Source organism: Impatiens glandulifera, chromosome 1 (genome assembly GCF_907164915.1).
Source record: "Impatiens glandulifera chromosome 1, dImpGla2.1, whole genome shotgun sequence".
Classification (NCBI taxonomy): domain Eukaryota; kingdom Viridiplantae; phylum Streptophyta; class Magnoliopsida; order Ericales; family Balsaminaceae; genus Impatiens; species Impatiens glandulifera.
The window spans coordinates 124,285,935-124,313,548 of NC_061862.1; the positions used below are offsets into that span (position 1 = coordinate 124,285,935).

At 33.3% G+C, this 27,614-nt stretch overlaps 1 protein-coding gene across 1 annotated transcript; it reads left to right on the forward strand.

The window, feature by feature from the left end:
* The first annotated feature begins 1,493 nt into the window (after window positions 1–1,493).
* On the forward strand, window positions 1,494–3,500 carry LOC124942143 (DEK domain-containing chromatin-associated protein 4-like). The gene is made up of 3 exons (XM_047482575.1): window positions 1,494–1,987; window positions 2,051–2,951; window positions 3,015–3,500. Exons 1-3 carry the CDS (start codon window positions 1,494–1,496, stop codon window positions 3,498–3,500), a joined length of 1,881 nt encoding a protein of 626 aa, XP_047338531.1.
* The last annotated feature ends 24,114 nt before the right edge of the window (window positions 3,501–27,614 follow it).

Here is a 27,614-nt window from a genome sequence, read left to right on the forward strand (position 1 = left end):
AAGTCACTATTGAAAGTTGAATACCAGCTTCTCAATGATGTAATCGGTCGAGGCATCCTGGGAAGGGATGTGACCAACACATACTGCACCGCTGCCTTCAACATGATGGCTGCCATAACTACTGGTACACTGGTAAATTGGTCGAGGGTACTGTTCGACGTCCTAGTCTGGATGATTGTCGTTCAAACAGTTGGCCTCATTCCTCAAATAAGTTGTCTGCTTCTAGAGCTTGGAGTTCCAACATGCCCTGGGGAAGGGCTGAACTAAGCTCAAGTGCTAACCAAGGAAGTAACCGACTCCTTCTATGAGCGGTTTGAGAAGGCGTGGAAGAGGAGAAACCGTCACATTCACTCCAACGGTCACACCAACTCAAGCGGATATTAGGTCACTCCCTCCTACACCCGGTCATTTTGCTGCACGCACCGGGTGTATCTTCATTCAACCTCTTTATGATCATTTCGGTTTTATCTATGTTCTCTTCGGTTTAGCCTAAGTTATCTTCGGTTTCTATCGGTTACTTTTCAGTGTGTTGTTGCATGGGTCATTAATGAAAAGTAACATTTAATTAATGAAGTAACCTCCAACTACATGAGTAATCAATACCCAACTAACTTGGTTACTTTTCAACTAAAACCTTCCTCGAGCTCCGCAATCAGCATCTTCCCAATGAACTTTGGAAACATAAAGATTCTCTTCTCCAATAAGACAAAACTGACATTCAATGTTGATGTTTTCCCTCCAAAAATGGATCTATATAAAGAGACATTTCCTAATCAAATTAACACATCTCAAATCATAAACTCCTTCTCTCTCTATTAGAAAAGTTTGAATCATGCCGAGCAGAACTCTAGGAAACTTCCTGAGCATCAACTTCGATTCATGTATGGAACATTGGGACATAGAAACAAAGGAGGTCATGTTCGAATCTCTCATTGACACCGGTCTTCGAACCTTTCTCAAAGAATCCGGTCCCATACTTCTTGAGGATGTCAAGACGTTCTTCAAAAGTGCTTGCATCAGAGGAAACTATATCGTTTCCACGGTGAGAGACCATACCTTCTAGTTGGATGAAGCCAAATTTGCCCAGATGTTCAACCTGCCCACAGAAGGGTTTTCCGAGTTCCCTACCCGGGTGGGAAGTGCATCAACCGATCATTCAATATTCTTCTCTAGAACCGATGTTCCGGTGGAAAACCATGGGTTAAAAACCCGCCTTGCTCACCACATCCAACTCCTTCTTGAGATTGTAACCCGCTCTATCATTTGTCAATCCCCGAATCAGCGTTACTCCAAGAAAACATTCGACATGATGACCTATATTGTTAGCAACACGACCATCAATTGGTCAACGGTCATTTTTCAGAACTTGAAAACCATGGTGCTAACCAAGAAAGGTCTCGGTTATGCTCCTCACATCAGTCAGATCATTCTCAAGTACCGCCCAGAATTTGGACCGGGCACACCGGCATCTCCCTCAAACATCCTTGACATAGATGGAGTGGAAGAAAAGCTTTCAAGAGTCGTTATCACATAAGTTATCTCGACAATTTCTGGAAAAGAAGCATCCGGCCCCCAGCTCTACAGGTGGCCGAAAGAAGAAATCTACCGCCAAGACACCGGCTCCGGTAAAAGACAAGTCCGGAAGCAAGAAGGGTAAGGAACCGATAGTATTCACGGAACCTCCCTCGCAAACAAGAGATGAGGAAGAATCGGCTTCCACGTCTGACCGAACCGGCTCGCAGAAAACCGATGAAAATCCTTCTGATAGAGAAGGACCATTTGAAGAAGATCAATCAGCTACAAGTCTTGACAATACGGGTACAGCCGCAAGCCTTGAAAACACCGAGGCTGGTGCAGACGGCCGTGAGGAGGAAGAGACTCCCTTTGACAATGACCAAAAGATAGCCGCGAACATTGTACGAAAAATCTTGGAGGAAATCGAACTTCGAGTTCAAGCGGCTGCCGCAATATACCGGGAATGGCACGAGTACCGATGCGACAAATTTTTTAAACACATGCTACCGGGCCTAACCGATGAACAAAGTTTCAGAAGGCTGAAGGAGATAGAGGAAAACGTTATAAGCCTCACAAGCGCCAAGGATCCTAACGAAGCCATGGACCGACACACAATCGTAAAACCGCGTACTCGGCTACAAAAGTTAACCGTACACATACGAAAGCTTACAGAAAGGTATGTTGCGGGAACACCGAAGGCTAAGTTACAACTCCTGGTGTTGGATATGCTTGAAGTCAAGAAAGGAGAAGTCATTGACGAAATAGATCGGCTTGACGCGGTGCACAGACAGCGAGAAACAGCGCATTCTCCGCGTCCTGAGACCAATGACGGTCAGAATCGAGGTGCAACGCCTCCTCTAGCGGATCCGGTCATAAACGAAACCGACGAAAGGACAGAGACTCCTTTCACCGGGCCATTTGAAACGGATCAACCGGGGGATTCAGAACCGATTGTCATAGAAGAAAGAGTAAAGACTCTTATCCAAGAGTTTACCAACTCAAAGGTTCGACCGTGGAAGAGGAAAATCAAGAAAGTCGCGCGCCAAACAATCCTGTTAGCCGAAAAGACGAGGGATGATCTTGTAAAGGCAGAGGCCCGGATCACAGACATCGAAGCCGACTACCGGGACGACACGGTGCTGCACAATGATCATCTTAAGCGAACCGAGGACTTGGAAGATAAGACCTCAAGGATGGTGGATGACATAGGTCGGTTTGAAAGGGAAACCGAGAAACAGATCACAAAGGTCGATGAAGACCTGGGGCGGTCAAGCAACGAAGCCGCTTCCACACTCAACAGAGTCATCAGCCTCGAGGAAAAGAATGCAAGCCTTGAGGACCGGAATACCCAACTCGAAGCCGACCTCAAGGCGCTCACCGATCAGATAAATGAATTAATTAAGGCCAAGATTAATGCTGATACATCGGTTGAGGAGGCAAACGCCCGAGCGGCTAAGGAAGTTCAAGATGCGCTGGACGAAGAAGCGCGGAAAGCAAAGGAGGCACCGCGATTGTCTGAAGAGGAAATAGCCGTGCGCGAACGAAACACAGCGGCTAAATATCCGGGACTTGCGAAGTCCATGGCAGCTCAAGCGGCCAAAGATGCAGAGCGGTTAAACGCACAAAAACAAGGGCTCGAAGAATATGCCAGGGCTCACAAGAAGACCAAGGCGGCTTCTTCCTCTTCGGTTCCAGCAAAACGGAAAAGGAAATCATCATCAAGGAAGGTTCAGGTAGCCGGGATGCTGGAAAGGATTACCGAAACGGTTATTGAAACTCAACCGAACCCAGCTATGCACACCGAGGATGAAGAAGAAGCGAATCTCGAGCCGCGGTCTACAAGACAACGAGTTCTCAATACGGTTCTAATCAGCACGGTCGGTCACCCGCAAGCTGAAGGTTCATCTTCAAGACCGGATCAACCGGATGAGGAAGAACCGACCGATGCTATGATGAAAGACTTCATATTTTCCGAATCAGAATAGGGGCTCAATTTTCTTAATCTATGTTTATTTCGGTGTCTATATAATATTTTCCCCTTTTTCGGTTACTTCTATATATATAAAGCTATTTTTGAAACCGGCCTTTACTTGCATCCCTACATGGTTTTGATAATTTTAAATAAAATAATCAAAAAGAGAGAAATTGATAAGATAAAAGATAATAATTTTCCAAAATTTTTCTCAAAATTTTTCGAAAAATTCTCCCAAGTTAGTTTCAAAAATCCGGTCAAATAAAGAACCGGCCTACGTTTGCAATCTTACATTATTTTGATAATTTTAAATAAAATAATCAAAAAGGGAGAAATTGTTAGATAAAATTAGACCGGTTCACAGAACTTAACACAAATAAACCTTCCATGCAGGAACAAAGAACCGGACCAGTCAAAGTACCCAACCGGTTTGAGAAAACCAACCGGTCAGATCACTCAACCGGTTAAGAAGCTCCACCGGTCAAGTTATCAAACCGACCTGAAACATGACCGCTCAAAAGAAGGCTGGAAACACCAGACAGCCGGTCAATAACCGGAAGTCATCAGGCTAAGTCAAATGACCGACCAACATAAGAAGATACTTCGGGTATCTATTGAAAATGATACCAAAGAACAGACTGAACATTGCCATATTCATACAAGTCTGAGGACAGTCTGCAGGCTGCAGAAGACCGTCCTACAAGATCTTTCTACTCCAGGATAAATTAGAAAGGAAATCTTCCAAGTACAGACAACTGTCTAACCAACAGTCACCATATTGAGTAAAAGAAAAACCTAGCAGGTTTGTCTTACACACTGGAAGAACAAACTGCCAAGTCTGTAAAGTTGACCGTCAGGTCTGAACAGTTGACCGCCAGGTCTGAATCACTGAACCTCTGCTCAGCCAATCAAATTCAAGGAAGTGAAATATGACCGTTGGCATATTTCACCTATAAAAGGAGCAGCTAAAGAAGAGTAAATGTGGGATACGCGGGATACGTGAGACACAAGAGATTTTAAGGGGGACACAGTGAACATTTAATCTACAAGTGATAAGAGTGTGTTCTCTCTCTAGAAAAGCTTAAGTGCTAAGTTGAAGTGTGTATTTACAATTTCGGTGTAAATTGTACGGGTGTTATCGATCAGGAAATAAGTCTCGATCGGATTGTATTTGTATTCCTTGGTGAATATCCTTCTCGCGGTTTCGAGAGGAAGGGGTGACGTAGGAGTTTTATCTCCGAACATCCATAAAAACCTGTCTTGTTATTTACTTTCTGATGGTTCTACATTCTAACCGACCTGTACTAACCTACCTACACCGCTTTAACCGAATTTACACCACCTAAACCGAATCACCAAGTTACAAAAACCGACCCATCAATTTCCAAACCTGTCCTACTCAAAACCGGTTTTGCCTATCATGTAAGTGTGCTGCTTCAACCTGAAACAAACCTCTTCCGCGCTTGAACTTGGTTCAAAGGTTTGTGACAGTTTGTGTAGTATTGAAACCCCGGTATTAATCTCTAACCGGATTAATCACCACCCTTTGAGTGAGACGCGATAACCGGCCCAAACCCCGGTCCTCCAGCTGCGACCTAGATCCTAACATAAATGATTAGTGAAAAGCCTATCTCTCAATAGGTAACCAAACCCTATATCTTGATAGGTACTATAAATCAAAACCCTATATCTCAACAGGTATCCCAAACCCTATCTCTCGATAAGTAACAAAACTCTATCTCTCAATAGGTACTAAATCCTTATATGTCGATAAGTATTCAAGATCATTCATACATGATCCGTCAAAATCCTATATCTCAATAGGTAACTAAACTCTATATCTTGATTGGTACTCTAAATCAAAAACCCTATCTCTCGATAGTTACTAAAGTCTTATTTGTCGATAAGCATCTGAGATCATTCGTACATGATCAGTCAAAACCCTATCTCTCGATAGGTAACCAAACCCTATCTCTTGATAGGTACTTTAAATCAAAACTCTATCTCTCGATAGATATCCCAAACTCTATCTCTCGATAGGTAGCAAAACCCTATCTCTCGATAGGTACCAAGCCTTATCTATCAATAAGCATCCGAGATCATTCGTACATGATCCATTAAAACCCTCTATTTCAATATGTAACCAAACCCCATCTCTTGATAGGTATTATAAATAAAAAAAAACTTATCTCTCGATATGTACCAAAGCCTTATCTGTCGATAAGCATTCGATATCATTTGTACATGATCCGTTAAAATCCTCTCTCTTGATAGGTATCCAAACCTTATATCTCGATAGGTACTAAAGCCTTATCTATTGATAAGCATTCGAGATCATTCGTACATGATTCGTCAAAACCTTATCTCTAGACAGGTCACCAAACCCTATCTCTTGATAGGTACTCTAAATCAAAATCATATCTCTCAATAGGTATACAAATTCTATCTCTCGATAGGTATCAAAACCTTATCTCTCGATAGGTATCAAAATCATATCTCTTGATGGTATCCAAACCCTATCTCTCGATAGGTGACCAAACCTTGTCTTACGTTAGGTACCCTATCAAAATCCTATTTCTCAATAGTTGCGCTCCCAAAATTCACAAACCTATCCGTTGATAGTGCCACGATCATTTATAGATGATCGCTCTAAGTATTACTTATTGATAACCTTCATGTCAAGTTTATTAACTTCCATGATGAACCTATATGTTAATGTACCACGATCATTTGTACACGATCGTCTTAAGAATTACTTGTTAGTAAGTCCCGTGACAAGGTCATCACCTTTCACTAAAATATATATGTTGATAGTCTCACGATCATATACATATGATCGTCCTAAAAATGTTACTTGTTAGTAACCCATATGAAAAGTTGCTAAAACTTTCATGTCCCCTTTATGTCCCGTCAAGTGACATTTACATTAATCATTTATACATGACTATCTTAAATAATTTGTTGATATTCATGCTTAATAGAGTTGATTTTTCAAAAAAAAGTGCCTATGATTTTTTCTATATTCTTATCATGTGAATTTTACGGATACTTTGTTAATATTTGTGAAACATGATTCCAAGAAACTATCCATGTTAGGATAATCACCAAGGAAAGATCATTGACCAATGCTTGGAAGCACCTTGACGAATGCTACATACAACAACACCAAGTCACTCCAACATTAGCTCTTGACCGGTTCTATATTTTCATTACCCTTAAATAACATTAATTGGATAAGAAAAACTTAGTGTTAGATGTCAAACTCGAATCGGCGTTTTTAAAACCAGTTTGTTGCAATCAAACTTGATTCAAAAGGGCACATTGTAAGCACTAAAATTCTACATACCCAATTTATAAATTTTAAAATAAAACCAAGGACAGAACCTAATTAAACGATTATTTGGATTATTTATTGTGATAATTAAATCTAAATTAATTAAGGATAATAGCCAAAGGAAAAAATAAAATAATTTGGGATAAATGTTGTACTCATTTTATCTCAAATTAATTTTTTGAAAAATCAAGAAGATTAAAATAAATAATTTAGGATAAATGTTTGTATCCATTTTATCCCAAATAAATTATTTATTTAACCCAAAAATATACAAAAAAATAAAATAAAATAGTAAAATATATGTCATATTTATTTTTAATATTTTGTGTATTTTAAAGATTTAAAAATGAAGTCAAAATGATAAATAAAAAAGCAATTTCAAACAAACTCTTAAGATTAAATAAAAAATAAATAAATACGTAATCGAGTGTAGCTAAAATTCGGGAGAATGGTTGTAGTAGGAACCACAACCTTCAGATAGGCGCTGGATTCTCATCCAACGTCCAGGAGATGCATGCGTCACCCGATGCAATAGAAAAAGACGCGTGCGTGAAGCAATAGATCTCCAAATGGCTTCTCCAACGTCGTCTCCTCCAACGCGGACGAAACGCTAACCAATTCGACACCAATTCGAGCCTAGATCGTCGTCTTCATCACTAGATCAATCTGAGTGCCAAAGATTCACTATCAAGCCCTCAATCAATAAATTTCAGAAATCCTTCATTAAAGCTCAAGCTTTTTGGATTCTTTAAAATTATGTGTAAGACCTTAAAGCTCGGATCTAGGTATCCTCGAAGCTTCCCTAAGTTTCAAGGAGTGTTCTCCAATATTTGGTAAGCTTTCATTACTCTCTTATAATAAACTAGTAGTTTGAATTGGAATTTTTACATTTTAGTTTTGATAGTTCTGTATATGGTCTAATTATTTGATTTCTTGACCGGGAAATGATCTTATGATCATTTGTGAGCTTTCTGTGAAAGTCAAACACAATCAATAAATCTTAAACAGAAAACCCAAATTTGAATTTGAAAATTTTCAAATTCGGGTGTTAAGTTATTGAGCTAATCCTCAATAATAACAGCATAGAAAGTTTCCCAACATGTTTTTAATGATGTTGGGAATCTCTTTGGAACATGTTTGATCCATCCCGATCATGTTCGATGAAAATAAAAATTTTCATAAAAAAAATAAAAATTTAAAGTTCTTGAATTGGTCCAAATGAACAGTCAGTGTTCATGTTTCGGTACTAATCAATCATATGAAGTATAAGGAAGCTATTTCCAAGCTCCTTACACTTCATTAAACTCTAAGAACCAAAAAATCGATTTTTGGTGTTCAAATTTTTTTGAACAAATTGTACATCACTCATGTCGAACGATACCTTGGGATGATGTTCATAATGTTCTTGGGAGTTTTATGAAGCTATCCAGGACCTTAGATCAATGAATCCAAGCCTTAATATTAACTACAAAACCTGTAGTTTTGATATTCTTGAGGACCAAGAGGATCGACCACAACTAGGACCAAGACGTCCGATCGAGAAATTTCAACCAGGATCGAGAGGTCCGACCAAGGAATTTTAGCTACGACCGAGAGGTCCGACCGAGAATTCTCGCACCCGACTAAGAATTCTAGTCAAGGACTGAGAGGCATTAACACCCCGAACGAGAATCCTAAGCTAGTACTGAGGGAGTTCCGACCTAGGACCAAGGGCTTTTAGCCTTGACCGATAAAAACGCACACAAGACCGAGGACACCGATCCTAGGGCATGTTTAGTTGCATTTTGAAATTTCTAATTATTTTTTATAATTTTGGGATCTAAAACCTTTTTCAAAAAATTCCAAAAAAAAAAGAAAATGATTTCAAAATATTTTTGGGATATTTCCACAAAAGAATATTTTGATAAGGGTTCGTTTGTGATTTATTTTTAAACCCTAATACCTTTCAAACTGATATTCTTTAGGTACATTCATTCCTAGTCATCATCATTCACAACATGTATCAATATTAAAATATTGTTATTACATTACAAATACACGAAAACATGTGCATGTGTAGAACCAAAATAATAATTAGTTAAAAAATAATGTTATACAACTAATTTTTAAAAGCCAAGATTTTATAAACTAGAGACCGTTTTGAAAACGGGTAAGGAGAATGAATCATGAAATCTCTTTTTTGAGTATCACCAAACTACGAACCAAACGAAAACATTTGTATACGTATACCTTTTATTGATTTCTAAAAATCAATTGGCGACTCTGTTTTAAATAATTAATCTTTTGAATTAATTTAAATACAGATTTCTAAAAATCATATTTTAATTTGATTATTTCAAATCTAAAAGAGTATTTAAACTTGAACTCAAATTAATTATTTTTATAATTAATTTCAATATCATCCTTCTTGCGTAGTCTGTTTATTAATCATAGTCGACAAAGAATGGTTGATGAGGAAACATGCTAATGTTGCAGCTTCAGCCCGAAACGACTTTGACAAATTAATATTAAGGAGCATACAATGTATTTTATCCATCAAAGTTATTCATTCTCTCTACCACACCATTTTATTGTGAATTTTTAGACACTTTGTGGTGCCTCATGATTCATTTAGACATACATAGAGTATTAAGCTCTTATAGAACATAAATCCAAACCATTATAAATATGCAACTGTTTTATTAGTTTTCATGTCTGTTTCTCAATTATAGTCTTCCACTCCTTAAACTTAAAAAGTACATTACTCTTTTTCTTCAAGAAGAAAGACTAAACTTTTCTAGAAAAATAATCGATAATCGTCAACATATAATAAGAACCTCACATAGAAGGTACATTAGACGGCCCTAAAAATCAAAGTGAATATAACCAAGTATTTATTTAGTGTTGTGGATTCCTTTAGAGAATCTAACTCTATTTGCTTATTAATATTGCAATGCTCACAAAACTTTAATTTACTAATACTCCGTCCATCAAGAAGTCCTCGCTCGTCAACTTTGTCATGTCATTCTCACTCATTTGACCAAGTCGCATATGCAACAAATTTGTAACATCATCATCAGATAACAAAGAGGTAGAGACATCAACATCACTTAAAATTGTGGATTCTTTATAACATATAATATGTCAGGTTTTCTTTCACCTTTCATCACGACAAATACACCTCTATTAACCTTCATAACTCCATCTTCAATAATGTACTTGTACCCTTTTAAATTGAGGGTACAAAGATAAATAAGGTTTATCTGTAAATCAGGAACATGTCTCACATCATCAAGTGTTCAAACAGCTTCATCAAACATCTTGATTTTTATTGTTCTTATACTCATAACCTTATAGGATGAACTATTTCTCATCGATACAATACCTTTGGAAACTGTATCATATGTTAAAAATCAGTCCCAATTGGGACATATATGATACGTATAACTAAAATCGAGTATTGAATCATCATACGACCTTACATCGCAAATAGAAGCCATGAGGAGTTAACTGTCTTTGGTGTCAGCATTACTGGTTTCGCCGTAGTTTTCTATCTACTTTTCAATCAAAATATCATCATCTTTCTTAACTTTATTTTGTGGCTTCTAAAACTCAGATTTTTTGTTGCCTCCTTTCTTACCGTATTTTCAAGTCTTTCAAGGTTTTCTTAACTTTAATCTATCTCTCTAATTACTTTTTGAACACCTTTATTGGGTTCTCCCTCCAACAATAAGGCCCTCTATGGGACCATCAAAATTATCAACAAAATTTTTCATTTTATCCACAGATAATAATGCATCATAAACATCATTTGTTGTGAGAATATCACGACTAAATAAAATAGTATCACGAAATGTGACGATGGAGACAATGAGCACAACAGAATAAATGTTAAATCTTCATCGTCATACTTGATTTCCAAGACCTCCAAATCAGCAACAATTTCTTTAAATGTTGATAAATGTTCTTTTAAAGATGTACCTTCAGGCATACGATGAAAACATAAATTCTACTTCAAATGTATCTTACTAGTAAGACTTTTTATCAAGCATAGTTGTTCTAGTTTCAATCATAACTCAATAACACTCATCTTCTTAAGAACATCCTATAGAATATTATTCGACATATATAAATATATATGAGAAATAGCCTTGTGATTCAACTATCCACAAACTGGGCATCTTATCAAACCCTAATAGAGTTTCGAACAAATTCATCTGAATGAGCAGACCTCGTCATTATCTTCCATAAAAAAAACCTAGTGTTGCGATCCAACAACGGGAAATCGTACTTCATACTTGACATCTCTAAAAAATAGATAAAGTCTCATAATCATAAAAGCTCAAGGCTCTTATACCAATTGTTGGAAAACATGATATGAATCTAAGACTTAATCAAGATAAAGAAGAGACCGGGTATAAACAAAGAAAATATGATAAATAACACAAGATTTACATAGAAACCCAAGACGGGAAAAATTATGGAGGAAAGAGGAGGAATTTTTTTACTATGGTTATAATAGAAGATTACAACTTATAAAGAGAGAAGAATAATAACAAATATTCAGTGTAATAATAAAAGTCTAACTAAAACATATATTTACAAGTCATATAATTGGGTCAAATATCAAATAGTTAGAATCTTATTTTATTTTATTCCACCGCGAGTTTAGGCTCAAGCCCGATCAAAACTCATATGGATCACCATAATCTAACACTATAAAATGATCATCATCACCGACTTCATTAACCAATTACCGATCAACATTAATTATCATTAATACTGGTAGTATCCACAATTTCGGAAATCCATGCCAAACCACATATAAAAAAATCCACCCATCCCCACCCTAACCTAAAGGTGACCGTGGTTAATGGATCGGAGATGCTTATAACGCTATATTCTCTTGATTATTATGGACTATACAATGACATCTCCAAAGTCTATGTGTAGGTTCTTCCTGTTTCCAAGTATACATGGTATTGACATTGAATGACGTATAACACTCTAAGCACTACTAAAATGGGAAATTGCCTAGCTTAAGGTCACATTTTATTATAAGGGCTCAAATGTATATTATGAGACAATAGAAACAAAAAAGTCAATTTCATGCCTTAACTAAATCTTCATAAATTACTGAAGAGGGAGCTCACAAACCCTAATATAATTAATATTTGCTTCGACTCAACTATTCTAAATATTTGCTACATTCTCTAAACCTAATACTTAAAAACTAATTTTTCTTCTCTAAGCGCAACAATTTAGTTTTTTAGATTCATTTTCGAAACCATCTTTTGATCCAACAATACAAATAAAAAATTGGTCTAAAGGTTATTGTATATTGAATTGTGGAGATAATTTTCCTAAGATCCCAAACTGTTTTCATCAGACTAGTGCCCTAATTTGTTGATTGAAACATGTAAGCCCTTGATTTAAAATTTCTCATTGATGATGCATCTTGAAGCTCAGAGTTAGGTTAAGTAGCTTCCTTGAGTCACCTAAAGTGGAGGTGAACAATTATAGAGAGCAAAGTTGAGAAAAATTAAATTTGCTATTATTGTAAATTAGAGCTTCAAATTTTCGTATTTTACTTGTTCGAGAGAGATCTAGTGGATTCCTTTGCTTGTAAATTCTCTCTAGGAGGTCTTTGAAGTTGTTAGAATTAACTAGTTATTCAAGCTTTAGAGCATTAAATTTTGTAAATTTTCATTTGTAATGTAAATTTTCTAATTTTTTTGGAGTTGTTCTTAAGTTGAATTAATACTTTGAATATATTCTATATGCATCATATGTTGATTTTGGATTGATAAAATTGATTCATATCTTCTCAAATATAAACGTCTCATACAGAAATTCTAAAAGTTATTTTAAATTGTGTTTTTTCTCTTGGACGGTTCTTACAACTTCTCTAATCATCATCCATTTTGTTATTAGGGATATCCATTATATCTATTGAAAAAAACAAGATCAATAATGACACTCTAGAATGAGAATGTAATACAATATCTATATTCATTTCTGTAATCAAAATCTATTTCGAAACCTAAACTTAATTCATATACAACCTAAATTCATATAAAAAAAGTCATATCTAAACCTAAATCCATATCAAAAATTTATATCTATCAAAAAGCCATATCATAACCTAAATTAATGTAAAAATCTAAATCCATATCTATCAAAAAACCATATTTATGAAAAAGCTATATCATTACCTAAATCAATGTCAAAACCTAAAGTCATATCTATCAAAAAGTTATATCAATGTCATAGATCTTACCTGGAGGAAGATCGCTGGAGTGCCGCGTGAGGTGAATCAGGAAGAATAATCGATGCTTGTGGCGAAAAAGATAACCTAGAACACAATGAATGATAATCTTTTAGTATTTGTTCTATTTCAATTTCCTAGAAGTATCAATATATCAAATTGAGAAAGAAATTAAAGAAAATTCACACAAGTTTCAATTTTCCAATGGCCTAAACCATGATAATGCAAGAGAAATGACATAAACAAAATCAAATCAGCTTTAGAGTTTCAAGTTATTATAATATAAAATGAAAATTTTCTTTGTGAAATCCTTAAATAATCTCAAGAATCCCCAACACACAAAATTCCATGAAAATGTTCTTTTTGAAATCCTCAAACAATCTCAAGAATCTACGACACACAAAAGTACTTTGTTCAAGTGCGGCTTTGGAGCAGTGGTGTATAACATTTGACAAGAACGGAATGCAAGAGTATATGGAAGAACCCGCAGGAGCGTTGAAGAGTTATGGAAAGATATTGTATCGGATTGCAGCGCCCTCGCGGGAACGTGGACAAAAATTTCAAGCACGGAGCAGAATTGGAATATCTGTAAGAACTGAAATTTACCGTTTTTTAAACTCACTAGAATTGAAAGTATTGTAATCAGATAATTCATTTACGTTTTTAGATTTTTAGCTTTTATTCAGAATATTACGACTTCAAAATCATTCTAGGCCTATCTAGAATGATCTCTTAAACTCGTGGTTTTTTTTTCCATTTTTGGGAATTTCTAAGAAAATGACGTTAAGTCGTTTTTTAAAGAAAAAAAAAACAAAAAAAGCACTTTGTTCATTCTGCAACTGATATATCTTCCAAATTATGGTTCTTCATGTACTTATAGAAAGAAAAAGAAGAAGCTAATTTACTCAGTCCTGCGCAATAATCATGCTAGAATAGGAACAACTTAGTTATCCATAACCTAAGAATTCTAAAAGCAATTCGACGAGATCAAGAAAATTGATGAAGATCAGATCTATGAATATTGGTTTGAATGATCTATATTATACTAAAGTACATGTGTCGTCCTAGATTTCGTACATACCAGGTGGTAAATGTGAGAAGTGCTGAGAGAAGAGGAGTCCTCCGAAGAAATCGAAGAGGAGGACGTGAGGTTGAATCGAAGAGGAGGACACCGTCGATTGAGTATTGAGAATCGAAGAGGAAGAAGATGTCATTTGATCGAGGAAGAGAAGATAATGACGCGATCGGGAAAGAGTGGGTTTTAAATACGGGAGTAGGGGAAGCTCTCGAGTTTATTTTTCTAATTATATAGGCATTACCGTTTGATAGACGAACCAATCGGTACTATGACTTAAGCCTTCACCGAATGGCAGATGAACCAATCGGTACTACTACTTGATAAACGCACCATAGTTGTCGACCTTTTTCCGTGGGAATTTTTTAGGGGCTATACCGATTGGTTTTAAAACCAATCGATATTATACTAATATTACCGATTGATGTTAAAGTAATCGATGGAAATGATTGCCATGGACCCTCTTTTTTATTAGTGTAGGTTTTTTCTAGTTGATTTTTAGGTTACGTTGAATGATTCTTGAGTAGTTGAAATTAATACCTAGCTTAATTTATTATTTGAAAAGTTCTAAATTTGTTTAAAATGTGAATTTCAAAATTATTAGTTAAGTTATGGTGTATGGACTTTTTTAAAGCTTGCATACACGGTGAGAAATGGTTATGGTTCATGATTCGGTCATTTCATGTGCTTCAAAGTGAAACCAATCGAGATTGATAATTTTAAGAAACTTAAGAAAAGTGAAATTTAGACAATCTTTGGAGATTGATTATAGATGGTGTTTAGCTCCAAATATTTTGAAACAAGTACTGGATTTTATATCTCTATTACGTATTGGATGACTTAACTAGGGTTTTGTTCAATTCTACATCTAAATGTGAGCCTAAAATGTTATGTCACAAACTCAAAAATTGTTCATAATTGGTTGGTCAACTATTGGAACTTGCGTTGACCTAATATAGTGAATTGAATATTAGTTCAAATGAGTTGATTATTGGACAATAGGATAGATAACACATTTATGTAGAAGTAATATTAGATAAAATACTTCATGAACTAAGATAGTATATCGAAACTCAAAAGTTCAGATTATATTATTTAAAAAACTCGGAAAAAAAATCATTGTTTCTCATCAATATTTTAGATTCTTTTTCAACCTTGATTGTGAATTGATAAAAATAATACTAGGGGTGTGCAAATGGGTAACCCCAACCCATATTACACAACCCATATTAGCCAACCCATATTCAACCTAAATTAAATTTATTCAACTCATATTAACGAATAATATGGGTTGGGTTGGGTAACCCAAACTAAATTTTAATTTGGAACACATTTATTACGTTCATTTAATATTTATCACATTTTTATCTCAGTTAACACATTTTGATTTGTTTAACAATTATTTGATTCGTTTCACTTAATTTAATACGTTTTTGAATTATTCAACACATATTTAGCTCGTTTAACTAATATTTGATTTGTTAGATCTATTTTGACTCGTTTAATACATTTTTAGTTTTAATGTAACTCATTTTAATCCATTTCACATGTTTTTGACACGTTTAACACGTTTTTGACATATTAACACGTTTTGGCACGTTTAACACGTTTTTGACATGTTTAACTAAGTTATTTTCCAAAAAAAATAATTTTTTTGCTCGTTTAACACACTTATGACACAATTAACATTTTTTGTCCGTTAATTTGTTTTTTGCTCCATTTGTCTTTTACATTATTATACATTTTTTTTAACCGTTTAATATCATCTTAATTTGTTACTAAATTAGTTGAAGATATAATATGTGAGATTAAAATGGATTACTTAATTAATATTTAAATAATTCATACTATAAAATTTAATTTTGAATAATTTAATTTTTTTTTATTTTTATAAATAAATTAATTAATTAATTAAAGAGTTTTAGAACAATAGTGATATGTCTGTATGACTAGATTATAATTAATAAATATATTATTAATGAATTTTAAATTTTTTAATTATTTTTCATTTGACTGTAATGTAGATCAATATAGTAAAATTCAAGAGAATATATTGGAGTTGAAAGATCGTTAGTTTATATTGAATTGATAAAGAGAATAAAATTAAATTAATCTAATTTGTGTAATAGATTTTACTCAAGTTTGATTTCCATCTTCAGATTCCTGATCTAACGCCTAGTATTCAAGTTCTTTCTTTCATGTAAATTAGGTAATCCTAACCCAACCTTAAACACAACCTGAATTTAACCCAATCCAAATTCAACCGAACTTAAATTAATTTACCCAAATTAATATTTTGAGTTTGAGTTATGGTTAGATTTGGGTCAACTCATATTATGCTCACCCTAGATAATACATTCATAATTTTATCTATTACTAGATTAATTTAGTTTATAACCTAAGATCCAGTTTGGATTCATCCAAAATGATCAAAAAGAGAACAAAATAAATAAAATAGAAAAGGAAAATGTTCTTAAGTCCATGTTTCGATAACCAATTTCATGTCTCATTTTAATTTTTGTAAATAAATAAAGTTTTAAGAGTAAAAAATGTAAAATCTCATTATATGATTATTTAAAAATTAACATGCAACTGAAATTTCAAATATTAACCTACTATTATTTTATTTATTTTTTCTATAAGGTCATTCTTCTATTATTTTATATTTTATTTCAATGTACTGATAATTGTGATTATAGCCGCATGATTAAGAACTAATAGTTACATAAAACCATGATAGGATTTAACATTATTCTTTAGATGCATGATAAGTCCCGAAATAACTTATAATAAAATTTAAATATCATATTTTTATCAAATAATGAATAATATCACCAAAAACGAGCATAAAAGATACAATGTCAATCCCATTTCCCAAATTTCACCAATCATCTAACCATAATCAACATTTTTTTATTTGCATCATTCAAATGCTTTACCATTCTTTCTTGGTTTTTTAAATAGAAAATCAGATTTAATGAAAATAACTCAATGGTAGAACATAATAAGTCAAAAATTAATGTCTAGAAGCAAGCTCAACAATGGTTTCTCGTCCTATTTACGAGATTCTAGAGGAGATCAAACATTTAGTGACGACGATCACATGTTTTTAAGCCATAATATATGCTTTTGAGATTGCGTGGATAAAATTTGTTGATGGTAATTAATTGTTAGTTATTATTTCTCATATATTCAATGTGTTTGTAATTTGTTTATTTAATTTTGAAAGTGACCATTAATTGATGTATGTTTATTTTATAAGTAGAATGAACATTAGTACAGCCTTATTTTTTTTAGAGGTTAAATATTCTCCAAAACATACAAATTGATTTAGTTTTACACTATAGAATCATGTCACAACAAAACACCCAAACTTACACATCATTAGGCTTTCACTTTGAATCCCACCGCATTGTCAATAGTAGGAGGTTCGGCCAAACTTCCTTTCACCAAGCAATGACAATATCCAAAAAAACATTTTCCAACTCCACTGACACAAAGGATTGAACATATAGCATCATCTCCACAGTCTAAACGTCTCCTCAAAGATTCCGTCAATGCATATGATGGAGACATCATCCCTATATATATAATATACAAATTATTTAGGTCAATTAGATCAGAAAAATAAAGATATTGACTATATATTATCAACAAAATAGAATATAAATAAGTAACAAATGTTGGGGATGAGATATATACCTTGCAAAAACATACCAAGTAAGAAGATTGTTATTAGAATATTCTTCTCCATGTTATACTTTTGAACTTTTGATAGTAAACACATAAAACTTATTTGTTCTATATTTTGCTCTAGCTATACTGCAATATTTATAGTATTGTTTATTATTACTATTTAGAAAGTTATATTTTTAAATAATTTTTAATTAATATAATTAAATTAGTTGTATTTAAGTAATATATAATAGTATACACCAATTAAATGCCACAGAATGGATTCACAATATTCTCAGACTAAATGTGATGGATTAATATTATATAAGGATGTATTCACAATATTTTGTAAAATATTCGCAATATCTTTAGTAGTATCATATTTTGAAAAGTTGCATAATATTATTATTATATAATATATATATATATATATATATATATATATATTATTTAAGGATGGATTCACACTATCTAAGTTGCATAATATAATATAATATATATATATATATTATAATATATATATATAATTAATTATAAGATTATCAGAATATTTTATATATATATAATCAATTATAAGATTACCAGAATACATGATTATTGCTAATCTGACCAAAAAAAAGAGTTATCAGGTTTGTAAATAAAAAATAAAAAATAGTCTTATTATTAATTATTTTTATTAAAAATAATTAAATTTCAGTTCAATTTGTGTTATTGTTTTCATTATAAATATTAAAATATTAATTTATATTTACTTAGAGATATCGGATCGAGTATACATCAAGTACCTGAAATACACTATCATACATTTTTTTTTTTTAGAACGCTGGGTTCCTCTACTCTTATGGAGTGCGACTAATCCCCGCGGGTTAAGTACATAGCCCGCAAACATACTTAACCAATTAACCAGGCGCAGAACTTGCCGCATGACGGGCTCGAACCCAAGACCTCATGGAGGCCTGAGAGATATCCACCTCTTGTTGCCACTAGGCTAGAAGAGGGGATGGTTGTGGGTTTAAGCCCACCCTTAACTTATTCATAATTTTATATATATATATATATACATTTTAGAGAAAGTGTTCACTGTTTGTATGTAGATGAGGTTCATTAAGCATTGTTTGAGAGTGAAAGAAAAAAGAGAGGTTAATTTGTTTTTTTTTTTATTTGAATGATTATTTGGATTTTATTTATATTTTAGAATTTGTTTATATAGTTTTTAGTATTTTTATAATTTATGGGTATTTTTATCTTTTAATTGATTTATTTTTCTTATATTCAAATCATATTTTATAATAAATAATTATTTTATTTAAATAATTATATTAAAATAGTATACTCAAATCTTTTAAAAAAATAATATTATTATTATTTACTTTGAGTTTTTTTTTCTTAAATTATATTTTACTAATTTTTTTAGTTACATATTATAATTTATTTATTTTTAGTTTTTTTAGTTAATTCATACTATTATTTATTATTTTTCAATAAGTACGCCTTAACGATGACGAGTTCAATGAAAACATAAATAAGAAAGTCCTTAATAAAAATTAATTATTTTTATGTAATAATCAATTATTATTTTATTTATTTATATTTAATAACAATTATTTTACTATAATTATATTGAAATGTACGGGAGGGTGATCACTTATTTGGTTGGACAATTTTTATTATTATTTTACCTGTTACAAATTGAATTTGAAATATTTTTATTATATTAAATTATATAGAACTTAAATAAAATTTTGCTTTATTAAATTTATTTTGATTTCATAACATATATTTTTTAATATTCCTTTATTATATATAAGAATGACTTTCTTTGAGAGTGGATATAGGTTAGGGCTGAAGAGGGCTTTAAAAAAAAAAAATTATAGTAAAATTAATAGGGACATGGCTCCTTAATATATTTTTTCATTTTTATTCACTAAATTTTTTAAATCTAAAAAAAATGCTAAACCCACGTTCATCCATGGTTAAATCTATAATTTTCTCATTATTTTATTCTACCTCACCAACAATTTTTTAACCCATTTAATTTTTTTTCAAACCCACCATAACTGAAATTTCTAGGTCCGTCCCTGGATACTTATATTTCTTCGGATCCACTAAGTTTTATTGTCGTCTCTGGATTGATGATTCATTTGTTTGTTTTGGAGTAAGATTTAGTTGAAATTGTAATGTTCAGGCTTTATAGATAAAATGAATTCCTCGTGAAGAATTAGAAGCTTGTTTGCAGTGGAAGAGAACTCGCACAAAGTAATTATTGTTCGTGAGTATGGAGAAGTGTTTTGATTTCCAAACTTACTCGTTCGTCACCATGTTCATCAAATTAATGGAAGGAAAAGAGAGTCCAAAGAGATGGGAGGGTGGGTAGAGTTAAGGATGACTTGGACAAAAATAAAAATAATTATATAAAATCTAGTCATCAAATACAAATGTCAAAAGTTAACTCTTTAAATTTTTTTCAATAAATTGATAAATATAAAACATTTTCTCAAGTTTGTATTTATAAATATAATTTTACAACTGTAATAACAAATTTAACATCACCATCAAACTTTATGCATAAAATTGATATTTTCCAAAAAAAAATCTAATTATTCTTTGCGACAATTCTGTTTTTTTATTTTTCTTAAAACTAACTTTTCATCTTGCGATACAAAAAAGTATGAAGTTGATTAATTTCTCTCAAAAACCCCAACCGTTTTCATCAAACTAGTTCCCAAATTTGTTGATTAAGCTTTTAAACCGAAAAGAGAAAATTTTAAATTGCCTCTCGATGATGAATCTCAAAACTCGCAGTTAGTTTAAGTAATTTCTTAGAGACACCTAGAATGGATCGAGGTGAGCAATTATAGAGAGTGAAGTTTAAAGAATCAAAATAAATATGCCATTGTTGTATATTTGAGCTTCGGATGTTCATATTTTTCTGTTCGAAGTGAGATTGGGTTGATTCCTTTGCTTGTAAAATATCTATATGAGGTCTTCTCTATGAGGTCTTTGAAGTGGTTAGAATTGATTAGAGACAATTATTCAAATGTTAGAGCATTCAATTTTAAAAAGTTCTGATTGCAATGTAAATTTTCGAATTGTGTATTGGAGTTGTTCGTGGGTTGAATTGATTCTTTGAATATGTTCTATATACATAATACTTTTTAGGTTACCTAGAATGATTCTAGAGTAGTTGAAATTAATACCTAGCTAAATTTATGATTTGAATATTTTTGAATTTGTTTAAAATGTGAATTTCAAAATTAATATTTAGTAATGGTGTTTGCACTTTTGTTAAGCTTCCATACATGGTGAGAAATTATTATGGTTCATGATTAGGTCATTTAATGTGCTTCAAAGTGAAACCAATTGAGTTTGAGAGTTTTACAAAACTTAAGAAAAATGAAATTTAGATAATCTTGGAGATTGATTATAGATTGTGTTTAGCTACAAATGTTTTTAAACCTGGATTGGATTTTAGATCTCTATTACCTATTGAATTACTTAACTAGGGTTTTGCTCAATTCAATATCTAAATGTGAGTTTCGAAGCCTGCAATGTTATGTCACAAACTCGATAATAGTTATAAATTGGTTGGTAAATGATTGGAACTTTTGGTTAACCGATTGCAGTGAATTGAATATTAGTCCAAATGAGTTGATTATTGGACAATTGGATAGATAAAACATTTCCAATTCATGATAAGACATTATATCAAAACTCACAAGTTCAGTATATATTATTTGAAAACTCAAAAAATAATTCATTGTTTCTCAGTATATTCATTGTTTCAGTATATATATATTTCTATTGTAATAACATATTCCCTTTTTTATTTGCAAAGTGTCTGTATCAATAATTATGACATTCAAATAATTCTTCAATATCTTGTTCATTTGGTACTTGTCTTGGAGGTTCTTTACGATTAATTGTACCCGGTCTTCTTTGGAAGGTCGGTTTAGCATTTAGTGGCTTTCAACCCGGTTCTTTTTCGAGAAGATTATGACCTTCCAAAATAAATAAAGATCTTTAAGAGTTGTTTCCTGAATCCGAAAGAGAGTACTTGAATTTTCCATAAAAGTGTAGCATGTCTGACTCTATAATATATATATAGCATGATTAAGAACAAACGGTTAAATACCTAGATTCATGACATGATACATGATCATAATATTATCTTTTAGATACATGATATATCTCGAAATAACTTATAATAGAAATGTAAATATAAGAATTTGATAGAATGACCAAATATTAATAATAGAGACCATTGAAAAATAGGCATAATGACATAACATCAATATTCTCTCTCATGTCAATGAATTGTAATCAACATCTCTAATTTGTATTCGAACACTTTATAATTCTTTCTCGGTTTTATGGACAAAATTTGTTTATAGTGGAGAACACTGAGTAAAAAAATTTAATAGTTCAAAGTTTTTTATAAGTCACCCTACACTGGTTTCTCATCTTATTTTACGAGAGAGAAATGATTGAAGAGAGAATTTGGGTGAGAAAATGAGAGATGGAATGACATGATACAATCTGATTGGCTGAAAAAATAAATGAATTTATCTCTCTTATCTTTTTCCTCACACAATTGTTTTCAACCAATGAGTTGATGCCACATTATTCCCTCTCCCATTCATTTTCCAAAATTCGCAAGTGAACAAAATTGGAACTTATGCCAAAGTTGGAAGATGTTAAAGATGAAGTCACTCAATTAAAAAGCAGTTCAGATCTTCTGCTACCGATTGCCGTGTTCCCCTGTGGCGGACCAATCAGATTGCAGCATCATTATTTTAATAATAAATCAATCTGGGTAGGAGACGGAGGGAGGGAGAATCTTGAATCCGGGTTTAGGCCCGGGTTCACACAAGACGCCGTTAACGGAAGCGCCTGTTAACGCCAGGAAATAATATAATATTCAGATGATAAACAGATAAGATATCTTCGCTCCGGGCACCGTGTCAGAGGGGAGGGTGAGATACGATGGGAGCGAAGATCTACACGCCCGTTGCACTGACCCTCATCTAAACCCCCCATACCCACCCATGAGAAGACCGCCTGCCGTTCATGAAAATACACTTACACGTCTATGTAAAGACCGAATTGACAGGGATATTATATTTACGTTTATTAAATATTAATTTAATTTATTAAAAAACACATGCAGCGATATAATATTCGCTTCAAGTAATTCAATCTTTTTTTTTCAATGAATTTTTATTTAATTTTTTTATTTAATTTTTTTTTGCCTCGAGACTCTCTAGAGCGAAGATATATTTGCTTCAATTAATTTTAATAAAAACCTCATGTAAAACCCCCCTACCCACCCATGTAAAGACCGCTTGCCTACCATGTAAAGACACTTACCCGTTTATGTAAAGACCAAAATGACATGGATTTTATATTTCCGTTTATTAAATATTAATTCAATTAATTGAAGATGACATGCAGCAACCGAACAAATCTTCGCCTCAATTACCGGCTCGATTTTTTTCCTTTTTTTTTTATTTAAGTTTTTTTGGCTTGAGACCCTCATGAGCGAAGATATATTTGCTTGAATTAATTATAATAAAAACCTCATGTAAAACCCCCCTACCCACCCATGAGAAGACCGCTTGCCTACCATGTAAAGGCACTTACCCGTCTATGTAAAGACCAAAATGACATGGATTTTATTTTTCCGTTTATTAAATATTAATTCAATTAATTGAAGATGACATGCAGCAACCGAACAATTCTTCGCCTCAATTACTTGGCTAATATTTTTTTTTTGTTTATTTCATTTTTTTGGGCTGGAGACCCTCATGAGCGAAGATATATTTGCTTGAATTAATTATAATAAAAATCTCATGTAAAACCCCCCTACCCACCCATGAGAAGACCGCTTGCCTACCATGTAAAGACACTTACCCGTCTATGTAAAGACCAAAATGACATGGATTTTATATTTCCGTTTATTAAATATTAATTCAATTAATTGAAGATGACATGCAGCAACCGAACAAATCTTCGCCTCAATTACCGGCTAGTTTTTATTTATTTTTTATTTTTTTCCGTTTATTAATAAATGTTAATTTAATTAATTTAAAATGACATGCAGCGATATAATATTCGCTTCAATTAATTCATTATATTTTTTTTATTTAAATTTTTTTGCAGGAAGAGAATATTTGTTCGCCTAGACCATGTTCCATGTAAAATGGATTGAATAGTCGCTTCTCGAGAGAACACTTATTCGCCCCTAGTCCCTGTGTCATGTTACATCGAATGAATAGTCGCTTTTCGAAAGAAGACATGTTCGCCCCGGTTACATGAATATATATACCCCCTAATATGATTATTTTATAATTATTTCCGCCCGATTCATCTCTCTCTCTTCCTGCCTCCTTTTCACGGCGATTCGTAACCGGCTCCCCGTCGACCGAACCTGAATCCACATCTTCACGACTCCACAATGGTACGTATTCCTGAATAGTAACTTTTCATATTTAGGATTATGGAACTACTACACTAGATTCTGTTATGTGATGTTGTTGTCTCTTTAATCTTTAGGAAACCCTACTCTCAAAATGTCACCTTCACTATAAATCAATGTTATTTAGGAAAAATTACCTAGTGTTAGGTTTTGGGATATTATTTTCATGAAACCCTAGTACATACTAACAAAGACCGTATTTTTTTTCATGCACGTGCAGGCAACCGCCTCAGCATCCGTCCAAAACTTTGGCAAAGACTGGATTTTATGCCCAAATCAATTAACAAGTGAAGAGATAGTACTCTTCGTGACATTTCTCCCTTTTTTTTCCATATTGTTTATGTTTTCATCCTGTTTAACTGAAATATTTATGATTGTTCTTAAACAGCACTTGATGCAACAATATGCTAACACATGTGGTGCCACGGTGACAATGAGGTGGCGAGACGATGTGACCCACGTCATAGCATCCACCGATTCTAATGGTGGATGCGGTCGCACTATCAAAGTATTGAAGGGCATATTGAACGGGAGTTGGGTCATTACCATTGATTGTGAGACTCTGTTATTCTTAACCCTTTACTGTTAACTCAATATTCATTTTCACATATATGAAACTAAAAACACCTATTGCTTTTATACAGGGATAAAATCATCAATCAGATTTAACTGTTACGTGGACGAGGAACCATACGAGGTGCAGCGAGATAATCATGGGACTGTGGGCGGTCCAAGAGCTGGCAGAATGCGGTATTTGAACAATGTAAGTTTTGTCTTATTCCTACTCCTCCATATGATATTCAATTGTCCATGATTACTAATAATGTTTTGTATTTTCTTTCAGCTGCCGAAACTCTTCGACAGTTACACCTTCATATTTGCAGGGGAATTCATCCCGGCTTACAAACTGGATCTTATGGGGTTTGTAATTGCTGGAGGAGGTACAACTAAAGAAATGGAGAATCCATTTGTCGAGCCTGAGGACGACAAAACTATAGTTGTATACGACAAGTCTCGGCACGATGTTAATGAACTTGTTTGGGTATTTGAGGCAGAGAATCCTCTGAAGACATATTTGGATGTGTTTGGTGTTCCTCACACAAGCTTGCTAGAATCCATTGCTGCTTGTGATTTGCAGCCTTTGTTTTTGTAATAGACATGTGTTGGTTTAATTTGTTACTTAATATTTGAATATTTTGCATTCTTGAAAATTCAATATCATATTTGATTTCAGATTTATCTTTTTTGTTATTCGAATTGGTTTTTTTTAAAACATCAGCCTTATATTTAACTAAATCTTGAAACATTAAGAAATAATGTATAACTTGAAGTATAAATTTGATAAATAATTAATATTTTTTAAAACTACTGTCAAAATAATATTTCTAAAACAATTGTCAAAATAATAATGTGAAGAAATCTTCGCTTACTGATTGATTGATTGATTAATTTTATTTCATAATAATTTTTGTCATTTAATTATGAAAATGAAATAATTTTTTTAACAAGTCACCTCACCGCCACCTAACACCTGCCACCTTTTCATTAAATGCTGCATGCAGCAAGCCATGCTGCTAAGCTAGACAAAGTTTGTACTCTTCTCTCTCTCACCTGTACGACCATTTCTTCGCCGGAGTTATACTACATTGTCTACCATCGACCTCTCCTTCGCCGGAGACTTCATTATAATATCAATCCATCTTCCTAAATTATAAAATGGTATGTTTTTGAATGTCATCTATACCTTCTTTACTTTTCGTCCCAACCTTTTCTATGTTTTTTGAATACTCAACATGAAATGTTCTGTTCTGTTTGATTATCAGGAAGGAACACATATCAGCGAGAATGATATGGACGAGAATGATATTAATGATTTAAGGTAACATTGTTTAACTTCTCCAATTTTTTTAGTGCACATGTAAGCGAAGATCTCTTCACTAATATATTTTTAGATAATATCTTATAAAGCGAAACTATATTCGCCTAATATTACAATCTTCATAATGTTGAAGTGAAGCTTTCTTCGCTTATATTGTTTTCATTTTCCACTAATCTACAAGTTCTGGTTAGTTGAACCTTTATTTTCCACGTGTTCAAATTGAACAGCGAATCTGCTACTTGTCGTCGTCAATTGAATTTCGATGGAAACGGCCAACCTTTGGAGGACATCGAAGCCAACTTAATTCCACTTTTAGGTAGAGAATTTGAGAGTGAAGAAGAAGGCTACGTATTCTACTTAGCATACGCTAAACTAATAGGATTTGGTATAAGGCGCAGTTCAAAACATGTAGACAAGGAGGGTAAAATACTGGATAGAGTTTTTTGTTGTAGTGCACAGGGTGAACGGGGAAAGGACAAACGTGATGTCTATGTGAAACGTAGACGTTCTGTGACTCGGTTCTGTTGTGAAGCGAAATTGAGGATAAAGAGGGCAGACAATGGAAAGTTCCAAGTTGTAAATTTTATTAGTGATCATAGTCATCCTCTTGCAAGTCCAAAGAAAACTCACCTGTATAGATGCCATAGGAATATTTCTGCAGTTGCAGGCTTACATATCGAGATGGCCACTAACGTGGGAATTCCTCCTAAGTCATCACATGCTCTAATGTCTAAACAAATCGGTGGAAGGGAGAATCTAGGTTTTCTTCCTGAGGATTACAAAAATTACCTGCGCACGAAAAGAACAAGAGAGTGTAATTTTGGGGAAACAGGGGGTGTATTAGAGTATTTGCAGAAAAAACAATCCAATGATCCTGGTTTTTATAATGCTTTTCAACTTGATGCGGACGATTTGATAACGAATATTTTTTGGTGTGATTCCAACATGCGGTCCGATTATTCATACTTCGGAGACGTGGTCAGTTTTGACACCACATACAAGAAGAATAATGAAGGTCGTCCAGTTGCCCTTTTTGTAGGTGTCAATCATCACAAACAATCAATTATTTTTGGAGCAGCTCTATTATACGATGAAACTGCGATGACTTTTGATTGGTTGTTTGAGACTTTCACCAAAGCTATGCATGGGAAAAAACCAAAAACCATTCTTACAGATCAAGACGCGGCCATGGCTAAGGCCTTGGCGTCTACATGGCCCGAAACAAATCATCGTCTCTGTATTTGGCACATATTTCAAAATGCAGCCATACATCTTAGCTCGGTGTTCCATAATTTCAGAGATTTTTCTAAGGATTTTTCTTCGTGTATATATGATTTTGAAGAAGAGATAGAGTTTGTTGAAGCTTGGAATCAAATGTTGACAAACTACAGGCTTGAAAACAACGATTGGTTGAAACGCATGTTTAGCATCAGGCGAAAGTG